The 11,574-nt window shown below is 49.8% G+C and overlaps 1 protein-coding gene across 2 annotated transcripts in view; it reads left to right on the forward strand.

Moving 5' to 3' along the window:
- The window catches only part of ZNF274 (zinc finger protein 274), a 25,258-nt gene extending 14,439 nt beyond the window's left edge, over positions 1 to 10,819 (forward strand). The window contains exons 5-9 of one of the 2 annotated variants that reach the window (XM_055552126.1): positions 2,106 to 2,588; positions 5,333 to 5,418; positions 6,339 to 6,465; positions 6,867 to 7,386; positions 8,902 to 10,819. In XM_055552126.1, the coding sequence (XP_055408101.1) occupies positions 2,106 to 2,588; positions 5,333 to 5,418; positions 6,339 to 6,465; positions 6,867 to 7,386; positions 8,902 to 9,079 (1,394 nt within the window). In that variant the 3' untranslated portion in view covers positions 9,080 to 10,819. Of the gene's footprint in view, positions 1 to 2,105; positions 2,589 to 5,332; positions 5,419 to 6,338; positions 6,466 to 6,866; positions 8,192 to 8,901 lie in introns of those variants that run through there. The other variant, XM_055552125.1, reaches the window with a different exon arrangement.
- The last annotated feature ends 755 nt before the right edge of the window (positions 10,820 to 11,574 follow it).

An 11,574-nucleotide genomic window follows, 5' to 3' on the forward strand; every position in this document is an offset into this window, starting at 1 on the left:
TCCTTTCTCCAGGGGAATCTTCCCAACCCAGGGATCGAACCCAGGTCTCCCACATTGCAGGTGGATTCTTTACCAGCTGAGCCACAAGGGAAGCCCAAGAATACTGGAGTGGGTAGCCTATCGCTTCTTCAGGGGATATTCCTGACCCAGGAATTGAATCAGGGTCTCCTGCATTGCTGGCAGATTCTTTACTAACTGAACTGAGAGTAAAGCAGATTGGGAGGGGGAAGACCATGGTGGAAAAAAAGAGAAGGTTCTGATTGGAGAGTATTGACTTAGGGGTCAGAAAGAAAAACTGGAAGTTATCAACCAAGTCCTGAGAGCTGGGCTTGTTGCCACAGAAGTTGTAGTTCTGAGTTCTGTTGTCTTATACTGGCTTTCCTTTATCTGTGTATTCATTCTCTGGGTATCACAGAAGTCATGTCTTCATCTCTGGCTGGCTCCCTGCTCATAAGTAGATTAGTATGGTAAAGTTCCTAGGCATCCATTGTGAACTCTTTGTGTACTCAGATCAGTTGCCTGGTGGGGATCTTGGGAACCTTGGGCTGCGCTGAGGTATAGCAAGTGGGGTAGGCGCTGGTACAGCTGTTCTGAGGTGGATCAGAGGCTCAGCGTGGGCTCCATTCGGCCAGAATCTGTCTCCGGGCTGGAACAGGAGCCTCCATGCTGGGGCCCCTCCGCCTACTGACTCGGCTGGGACGGCTGTACTGATGAGTCCAACTGAGGTAAATGCTTTGTCCACTGGGCGCCTCAGCCAGCGTTTTTTTTTTTTTTTTAATACTTTTATTTTGCTGTTGCTGCTCTGGTCTTTCTCTAGGGGCGGAGAGTGGGGTCTACTCTCTATTGTGGTGCTCGGGCTTCTCATTGTGGAGCTGGGGCTGTAGGACATGAACTCAGTAGTTGTGACTCCTTGGCTCTAGAGCACAGGCTAATTATTTGTGACACAGAGGCTTAGTTGCTCCACAGCCTGTGGGATCTTCCCGGATCAGGGATGGATCCCATGTCTCCTGCATTGGCAGGTGGGCTCGGACTCTTTACCACTGAGCCTGGTGGCTCTTGCCAGAGACCCAGGTTTGATCACTGGGCCTGGAAGATCCCCTGGAGAAGGAAATGGCAACCCACTCCAGTATTCTTGCCTGGAAAATCCGTGGATGGAGGAGCCTGGCAGGCTTCAGTCCATGGGGTCCCAGAGAGTCGGACATGACTGAGTGACTTCACTTTCACTTTCATTTTGGCTGGCCATTGTCTGTGTGTTCATTCTCTGGGTATCACAGAAGTGTTTTCACCCCTGGATGGCTCCCTGATATATGCAGATTCGTCTGGTAAAGTTCCTAGGCATCCGTTGTTAGGCTTTGAGTTCATGCTATCAATTCCTTTCCAAGTAGAGCTGTGCTTAACCGCTTACACTTGCAATAGCAACGGTGAAACCACAGGTTTGCTGGATGCCGGCCATGCCATTTCTGTCTATAAAACAAGTCTAATGGAAAGTAAATCACAGTCTGTGTTATTTACCTTTTTAAACTTATTTTTTGAATCTTTAACTCATTCAGAATTAGCATTTATTCTTGGAGTTGTAGAGAACTCTCTTGTTTCCTGTTACTTTGTGCACGTTCCTTAGCATTTCAGGGCCATCCTGGAATTCTGTTTAGCAAATGCTCTCTGGACTCTATGCCGAGACCCAGCATCCCTGTCTTTCCCAGATATTTTCATTCTTGGCCCCCATGGGGAAATTTTTGGAAATTTTGAATAATGCTGCTGTGAACATTCTTGTACAAGTTTTTGTGTTGACATGTGTTTTTAATTCTTTTGTATTGAAACCCATGTATCATGATATAACTCGATGTGTAACTTGTTGAGGAGCTACCAGACTGTTTTGCAAAGTAGTGTAGCATTCTGTATTCCTACTACCAGTGTGCAAGAGTTCTAGGTTTTCCACATCCTCACCAACAGCTGTTACCACCCATCCTTGATAATAGCCATCCTAGAGACTGGGAAGTGATATTTCACAGTGGTTTTTGACTTGTATTTTCCTGGTGGCTAACAACATTGCAAAACTTTTCATGCATTTTTTTGCCCATCTGTCTTGCTCTGTTTTCAACTTTCAGAGTGTCCTAAGGCTCAGTTGGAACCTCAGTTGGATCCTTTTCCTGCTGGGAATCCCCTGATGAAGATCGAGGTGGTTGAAGTCCTCACCCTGAACCAGGAGGTGGCTGTTCCCCGGAATGCCCAGATCCGGGCTCTGTATGCTGACGATGAGGGCCTGAGCCCAGAGGTTCTCAGGGAGCCCCCTCAACATCTGGATAAGCCTACGGCTGATCCTGAGATGGCTCGGCAGAGGTTCCGGGGTTTCCACTTTGAGGAGGTGGCTGGTCCCCGCGAGGCGCTGGCCCAGCTCCGGGAGCTCTGCCGCCAGTGGCTGCAGCCCGAGGCGCACTCCAAGGACCAGATGCTGGAGCTGCTGGTGCTGGAGCAGTTCCTGGGCGCACTGCCTGAGAAGCTGCGGCTATGGGTGGAGTCGCAGCACCCAGTGGACTGCCGGCAGGCAGTGGCCCTGGTGGAGGACGTGACCTGGATCTCTGAGGAGGAAAGTGAGTTCCATGGAAGGGTGGGGAGATGGCTGTTCCTGGGAGGGTGTCTCAAGGGTGGGAGCAAAAGAACCCAGGCTTCCTGACGGGTGGCAGAAGGGTGGCGCCCACTCCATCTAGGCCAAGGGCATCTGCTTCCTCCCCTTCCCCGACCCCATTTGGGGAATCAGTTTTAGATCATCAGTCCCCAACCTTTTTGGCACCAAGGAATGCTGTGAAAGACAGTTTTTCCATAGACAGGCGTGGAGGGTGTGGTTCGGGCTGTAATGGAAACCATGGGGATCAGCCGATGGAGCTTTGCTGTCTTACCCGCCACTTACCCCCTGCTGCATGGCCTGGTTCCTAACAGGCCTCGGGCTGGTACCTGTCTGCAACCCAGGGATTGGGGACCCCTACTTTAGATGTTTCCTTGCTGACATACCTGTCACTACCACTAGATCAAAGAACTTTGAGAATGGCCTCATCCCTGGACCTGTTTGTGGAAATGGAAGGCCTCAGGCCCTACCTCAAAGCTGCTGAAACTCTTGGGTGGGGCCTGACACTGCATCCCTTTTTTTTAAAATTGGAAGATAATTGCTTTACAGTGCTATGTTTGTTTCTGCTGTACAACAATGTAAATCAGCCATAAGTATAAATATGTCCCCTCCCTCTAGAACCTCCCTCCCACCCTGGCACTGCGTTCTTTAATGAGCCCTCCACACATTTCTGATGGAGGCCAGCAGATAATGTGCTTCATTTTTATCCTGGGATCCCTGCTGCATCCATTTCAGTCACACAGGTGTATGTGTATGTATTTCTGAAGTGGCTTCTAACATCACACACTCGTTGGGAGCTGTGAATAATGTGATGACTGAGACAGGATTCATGGACTCGTGAGGTCAACAAGCCTCCAACCTAGCAAGAAAGATGGGAGTCTGACAAATGAACGTGCATCTGACAGCAGTGGGGTAGAGTGGCGACGGTAGCAGTGGGCCAGGGAGATGGTACAGGTCTGGGATGTATTGGGGATCCAGCCTTGATGAGACTTGATTTTCATTAGGCTGAGTTCTATAGAGCACAGACACCTGCTTGCTCACCTCCATTTTCTATGTCCGTGACTCCTTGAGTGAGTGAATGGTTGACTGACTGACTGATGCTTGAGGAGGAGGGAGGGAATCTGAGCCTGGAGAGTGGCATCCAGAGAACAGGGCTTCCTGGAGAAACAGGTGTGGGCAGAGAGCAGGGCTGGCAGTCGCAGGAGTGGTCTCTTCACGTGCACCGAGTCTGGGGTGCTGTGGTCAGCAGGCTGAGGGTCCCAAAGATATCCACATTAGAACCCCGTGAACCTCACATGGTGAAAGGGACACGGGACTTCACATGTGTGATAACGTTAAGGATCTAGAGATGGACAGGTTAACCTGGATTATTTGGAAGGACCCAAGGTCATTGCGAGGATCCTTAGGAAGACAGGCAGGAGGGTCAGAGTCAGGGTAGGAGATGTGACAGCTGAAGCAGGGGTGCTACAAGGAAAGTGTCATGGGCAGCGAGCCTCCGGGAACTGGAAGGAGCAAGGAATACATTCTCCCTAAGTCTCCAGAGGGAATACAGCCCTGGGAGCACTTTGATTTAGCCCCTTGAGTTTGTATCAAGCTTCTAATCTCCATAACTGTAACACAGCAAATTCGTGTTCTTTTGAGCCACCGTCGTGGCAGCTTGTTAAACCAGGGAGCTAATACAGGTGCCAGGAAGACAGCTGTCAAGCTCATGAGATGAAAGTCAGTGAGTCCATGTCACACCACGGGGGCAAACGAAACCAATTAGTATTACAGAAGACAATGGAATAGGCTTTCCAAGGAACCCTGCATTTTTGGTCAGCATTCTGTTGAACTTGGGTGTGACTGCTATGAACCTTTGCACAGAGTGGTTCAAGGGAGAAATACAATTTACTGAAAATTTCCAGAGTGATTCAGGTTCAGGCATGGCTAGACCCAGCAGTTCCAGATGTCTTCAGGGCTTGTCGTCTGCTATATCATTCCTCTGGTAGCTGCACGCAAATGCACACTGTTTCCATATAGGGGTTCCCAGCATGGGATTTCTCTTTCCTATATGTTCCAGCAGTTACCTCTTTGGCTCTCATTGGCTGGCTGGGGGGCCGGGGTTTGTCCCTGATGCAGTCATTTTGGCCAGGAGGAAGCAACAGCCTGGCGGCCCAGCCTGGGTCATACCATGTGTCCCCCTGATAGTGGCGGGGCGGGGCGCCGGGGGGAGCGCATCATCATTCTAGAAGCCTAAGGACCGTGTGGGGACACATGGGGAGAGTCACGTCAAAGCATCACAGAGCTGGGCAGAGCTGTTTTCTAAGGTGGAAGAAAATTGGTAAAATTGCATCAAGATATGTTTAAGAGAATGAGTATGGTCCTGGCAGCCAGAGAAAGTCCCACCCTCCATGGGGAGGGGGGATGGAGGGAGGACTCAGAGGCCAGCAGTGGGTCTCTGTGTTTGGGGAGAAGGTGTGAAGCTAGCTGCTGAGGTGATGTGGCGGTGACTCGGCTGCCTCAGTGGAGGGCCTGGCTCCAGAACAGTCCTTGGAGAGGCAGGGAGAGGGGCCAGCAGGAGGGACGCTGGTGCCCTGTGGTCACAAACGTGGGGTTTGGGCACAGGTCAAAGGGACTGATGGGATGTGTGCCGGTGTGTGCCGGCCCCAGGCATCCCGGAGCCGGAGGTGGCTGCCCTCGCCCTGCTAACCCTGTGCTCACATCTCTCCCCAGCACCGCCCGCCCAGGGCCCCCCCGGCGCTCTCCCTCCCACAGCTCAGCAGGACGCAGCCACCTGGCCCACGAAGGCACTGCCCGAGGTGAGTGGGGAGTGTTGCACTTTCCTCCTCTGGTCCTGACTTCCCCCGCGGGTCTGCCCTCCAGTGTCCATAATATCACTGGAGACCATGATGGGGCTCACTGACCTGGAGTCAGGAAATCTGGACGGAAGAGGAAGAAGGGCCGAGTGAGAGGCAGGCAGCCTTGAGCCCTGGCATGCAGATGCCTGCTGGATCTCAGTTAAAACAAAAGAGACTTCATTCTCTGGAAACACAGACTTGGGTGTTTATGGTGTTTAAAACAAAGCCTGGTATTTGCTTCAAAATAACCAGAGCCAGGTTGTAGACAAAATAGGACTGGTCCTGTCTTACTGACTGTCGAAGCTCAGAAAGTGGCCGGTGATGGTGTGTATATGGCCTTGGTCAGGGCTGACACCTGGCTTGAGCACAGAAGTGGTCTCGTGTAACGATTGGTCTGAGGCAGGCTTCAGGCTTCGTACAGGCAGGTATGGCTGTGTTCAGGTGTTCCAGTCTCTTGCTTCTCAAGCAGGCTCTGCCCCTTGTGGGCAGAGTGCTTCCCATGTGGGTTAGGGCAGTGGAAGACCTCTTACTCCCAGAGTCCTGGTCAGCATCTCGAAAGGACTGACCATACTGCAGCTGGTCTGCTGCCCCACCCCGAGGCAACCCGAGGGATAGTCCCCTGTGGGAAGTCATGGGGAAAAGGAAGCAGTTTGTGGCACTTGTAGTCCTTGTGAAGGAACTCCAGTCTGGGCCCCAGACTCGGGTTTCATCAGAACGCACTCACTGGACCTCTTACAGGCCCCAGGCAGTGTTTCCCAGTAAACCCCCAAAGCTGGGGAGTGCCGGCACAGTGAGCTCTGTTGGAACGTCCCTGCCAGCCTCTCTTCTGTACCTACCAAGGACTCTGAACTTCCTGCTGAGACACGTGTGTGACGTTGCAGGATCCAGTGACCTTCCTGGACGTGGCTGTGGACTTCAGCACGGAGGAGTGGGGGCTGCTGGACCCAACACAGCGGACTGAGTACCACGACGTGATGCTGGAGACCTTCGGACACCTGGTGTCTGTGGGTAAGGCCCCGCCACCGTCCCCAGGACTGGGATGCCCCAGAGGCTGTAAGTCCAGGCTTATACCTCCTCTGGGCCCAGCGCAAGGCCTATATGTGCCTTCGAGAGTCCCCTGCAGCCTCCAGGCCTTTAGCTGTAGACCTAGAGGGGCAGGCAAGGTGTGGACAGAGGCAGCCTCGGGTCCAGTGAAGGACTGATTTGCTGTCCAAACTTCAAGGGGATATGAGAACCCAGACGCTCAGCCATCTGCTGAGCTCTGCTGCTTCAGTGCTTCGGTCTCCCTCCCCAGCCTGCGTGGCTGCACTTGGGGCGGGAGGAAGCTTCTGGATATCTGATTATGTCGTATTATCAACCCGTTTCAGCACTTTCTCTCAACGCGGTCCACACGTCTGGGTTTCTTTCAGGGTGGGAGACGACCCTGGACAGCAAGCAGTTAACGCCACAGCCTGGACCTCCTGAGGAGGGGCCCGCCTGCCCCCTGAAGGAGGAGAAGGGGTCCTCGGCGGATGACGCCCAGCCCTCCACCTCCGGAGAGGCTCTGGGGGCCGGGGCCCCGGGAGTCTGGGACACAGCGCTGAAACCGGTGACACTCGCTTCGGAAAATACCCTGCCCCCGCAGCCGCCCGGGGACAGCCCCCAACCCCAGGCGAGCAGAGGCCCGGACCGCGGCCGCGGCGCCCTCCAGAAGGCTGTTCCTAGAAAGCGCCTGCGCAGGCGCGACCCCCGGCTTAAACGGGGGACTCGCGGCGCACGCGTCAAGCTTCCTCCAAAGCGCGGCGGCGCCGGGAAGGCTGTGGAGAGCGGCGGCGACGGGGGCCGGAGGGCCTGCGCCCGGAACGCCCCGCAGATCACCTTCACGCGGATTCACAAAGGGAGCCAGGTGTGCCGGTGCAGCGAATGCGGGAAGACGTTCCGGAATCCCAGGTACTTCTCGGTGCACAAGAAGATCCACACGGGGGAGAAGCCCTATGTGTGTCGGGACTGCGGGAAGGCGTTCGTGCAGAGCTCCTCCCTCAGGCAGCACCAGAGGGTTCACACCGGGGAGAGACCCTTCGTGTGTCACGAGTGCGGGAGGACTTTCAACGACCGCTCGGCCATCTCCCAGCACCTGCGGACCCACACCGGGGCCAAGCCCTACCCGTGTCCGGACTGCGGCAAGGCCTTCCGCCAGAGCTCCCATCTCATCCGGCATCAGAGGACTCACACCGGCGAGCGCCCCTACACCTGTAGCAAGTGCGGAAAGGCCTTCACGCAGAGCTCGCACCTGATAGGGCACCAGAAGACGCACAGCAGGGTGAAATGCAAGAAGAAATAGCCTACCTCCCCGCTCTCAAGCCGTTTGAGGAGGCGTCACCTTTGCAGCAGTGTCGCCTGAGGAAACCTGGTTGGGATTCGGATGTGAATGAAAAGTCTCTGGTGATGAAATTCCCAAGACCCAAGGACGACCAGGAACACCGCCCTGCACTTAAGAAAACCAGTGGGGAGTTACTGCTAATGAATACATCAGTCGCTCCTAGGTGTTTGCTCAGTTGACTTGCCGTTCTAATTTGTTTGTTCATTGGTTGTTAAAAGTAATAACTAGTGAAACCTGAAAATGCTTATAACGTAAGTTTAAAAAAACAGATACCAAGAAGTCTGTGCACTGATGTTTGTGGTAAAGTATTTATGCGTATGGACAAGGGTTGAAAGAGAACTTGGATAAATAAACTATATATTTCTGTAGTAGGGTCTCTGTGTGTTTTTTTCCACCTATTTAAACATCTTTTCACTAATGACTTAGTTAAAAGAAGCAATGTTAAAACAAAAGGATGGGCCCTGGGTGGATGTGGGAATTTGTCCCAGAGTGCATAAGGGGAGTGTGTGGGGAGGCAGGTGAAGGAAATGCTCTGGGAGCATGATCAGCAGGTAGGAGGGCGGGTGTTGCACGAACCTCCTTCAGATGAATGGATATCTGTCAGGATTATATGAGCAGCCTGGATGGTGAGCTAGAGGATGATCAACCAGGGAATGGTGGATGATGCCACCAGGAGGGCTGGCAGTGCCCTAGTCTCATGGCAGGAGCCTCTGTACTCACCACTGTCTCACTAAAGGAAACGTGAAAGTAATAAAGGCTCAGTTGGGAAAGATTTCAGGCTGTGGGTAACTTCATGTCATAAGTTGACTGCTTCAGAAGGCCAGGGACACCTCATCTCTGGTGTGAAGGTAAGAGTTCACACTTAATGTAGCATAAAATGATGCAGGACGTATTCCATGTGTCAGCTGAGGGCTGGAGGAAAGGGAGAAGCTAAGATCTGCTTTTCTCCTGTCTCATTGTGTCAGCTGAGGGCTGGAGGAAAGGGAGAAGCTAAGATCTGCTTTTCTCCTGTCTCATTGTGTCAGCTGAGGGCTGGAGGAAAGGGAGAAGCTAAGATCTGGTTTTCTTCTGTCTCATATCCACAGATCACAGAACATAGAAACAACCACCATTACAGCTGTTCTTTTGGAGCTGGAATTTAATGAATGCCAACCATCTAGACAACCAAGAGAGCTCCCATGTGGCTTCAGTATCTTCTTGGTGTGCACAATAACCTTCCCAGGTTGGCAGTCTTCTTCCTATTTGTGGGGACAGAACTGGTGAGCAGCAGAGCCAAGAGATCTACATATATTTATTTGCTCAACAAGCAGTCCTTGAATGCCTACAGAAAAGAATTCAAAGGCCACGTGAGAATCATCTTCCAGCCCCTAGCGGCTTAGATTGTAATTGGAAAAATATGGCCAATGGAAAATAGAAGGTAAAGGTGAAACATACAGGATTAAAGCAATTTTTCAGGGCTCTAATAAGGGTCAAATAAGGACTTTGGTGTATGAGAGTGGAACTTTTTCAGAGTATGGAATGAGCTAATGGATAACCAATTCCTCAGGATCTTCATCCACCAAATTATATGGTCTTCCTTCTCCTTGCTCTTCATTCACAATTGCCACTTCCAGCATTGTTCATGATATTTGTGTATGTCAAGACCTACTGGAGGTTAGTGTCAAGTTTGAAACAATCCCTCAAAGGACACTAAAAATTGGAGGTGTGTGTTTATGTCTAGAATTATAGGACTTAACTCATACTGGAGACTGACAAGATTAGTATGGTAAATCTATTAAGTGGAGTTCTCATATCTAAGAAAAACTGCATAATGTGATCAATGGTGGGAAGTCTTTCACCTGGTGCTCTTACCTGTTGACATTACATAATTTGTACTACAGAAAGGCTCCATGAATGCCATGAATGTGGGAGGCTTTCTGTGGGAGTTCTCAACTAATGAGACATCAGAAAACTCATACTGAGGAAAAACTGTTTTGTTGCAATCAATGTAGGAAGTCTTTCAGTCATTTATTTTAATGTCTATCAAAGAATGGAGAGAAGTCTTAATGAGTACAATTAATATAAGAAATCTTTCCTTCAGAGCTCTGATGTAACTTCACATCAAAGAACTCACACTGAAGACAAAGAAGCCTTTCTCTTCAATGTGAAAGTGTAATCAGTTGGGAAATGCTTCAGTTGGAGTTCTCACTTTGAAGTGTTACTTCAGAGAACTCACACTGGAGGAAAACTTCATAAATGTCATGGGAAAAGTATTCCCAATGGAATTCTCACCTTATTGGACATCAAAGAATCCATATTGGAGAGAATCTCTGTAAATGTAACCAATGTGGGAAATCTTTAGATGGAAATTTTTATCTTATTGTGAATCAGAAAATTCATATATAGGTGGAAAAACTACATGAATGTAACATGAAAAAGCCTTCAGCAGACCATCTGACTTACGGAACACCAGAGAATTCATAGTGAAAAAAACCTTATGCATACAATCAGTGAAGAAATGCTTCCACTTGGTGCTCTTCCCTTGTTGCACATCAGAGAACTCACCCTTGAAGAAAACTATTAACAGTTTTTAGTGTAATGACATATGGTCAATCTCTGCTCCTCTACTTTTATAGGACTCCTTAAAAGACAATCCTACTAAAGGTGATCAACTAGACAGTGTTCTTAATACCACTGAGGCCTAGATTTGAGAAGGAACAAGGACAATAAAATAGGCCCTGATGTGGGTAAATGTTTCCTTAGATGATTAAAAATTGAAACAGTTGATTAAAATGAAGTGTCAATGTTTTTTACTTATAGTATCAATGTTCTTTTTCACTTAGATATTTTACCATTTGGGAATATTTGCATAGTTTCTAATCTGTTTTATGTGGATTCTGTAGTTTCTGATGTTTATGCAGATTCTGTAATTATATGAAGTGAAAAATACATTATGTACATGATCATGCTGTCATGTTAAAAAAATGTTTGCATATGGATGAGAATAAAAGTGGAATGGCTAAATAGTTGATTGGTCCCATTTAAAAATATTTAAATGCTCCTATGATAATTAACACATTTAAAAAAAAAAAACAGAACAAAAATAGTTTCATGTTTCATGACATGAAACAAATAGTGTGGACTATCTCCTCCTTTGAGGATATCAGGAAGAACCAGGATAAGGAACTGAGAAGCTAAGTGTACCTCGCTTCTGGTAAGTAAAAAGTGTGTGACAGCCACACCTCCTGTCATTCTTAGGTTCCAGGGATTTACCGTTAAGAGTACCCAGTAGTTCCTCTGGAGGGGGCTTGAAATCCATTGAAGAATCTCATCACAGAAGTGAAAGTAACAGATAAGAGACCAGATAAGAAATTCAGGCAAGGCTTTATTGGGATTCGTGCTGCAGCTCAGGGGAGGGAAGACAAGTAACAGCTTCCTTTGCTGGCTTCCTGAGGAGGAGACAGCTGGTTCCTTATGTGGCAAGAGAGCAGGGGTGTGTCCAGGAGTTGGGGTGGAGGGGTCACTTAGGTGGTCTGCCCACCCCCTGGGTGGCACTGTGTACAGGGTGCATGCCAGTACCCTGCTTCTGCTCCTTTTGGTCTTTTTGTATCTCTTCATTGATAACGTGCCCCAACTGTGTAGGCACACAGCTAGTTTTAGTCCCTTTTAGCTTCTTAGTTTTTTGTTGCTGAAAGAGACCATTTGTCCAGGGGCAGGCACTGCAGCAAAGGATCCCAGGGTTCAGGTCCCAGCCTGTCTCAGGAGGGAACAGCTTTAAC

The sequence above is a fragment of the Bubalus kerabau genome, chromosome 17 (assembly GCF_029407905.1).
Source record: "Bubalus kerabau isolate K-KA32 ecotype Philippines breed swamp buffalo chromosome 17, PCC_UOA_SB_1v2, whole genome shotgun sequence".
Taxonomy (NCBI): Eukaryota; Metazoa; Chordata; class Mammalia; order Artiodactyla; family Bovidae; genus Bubalus; species Bubalus kerabau.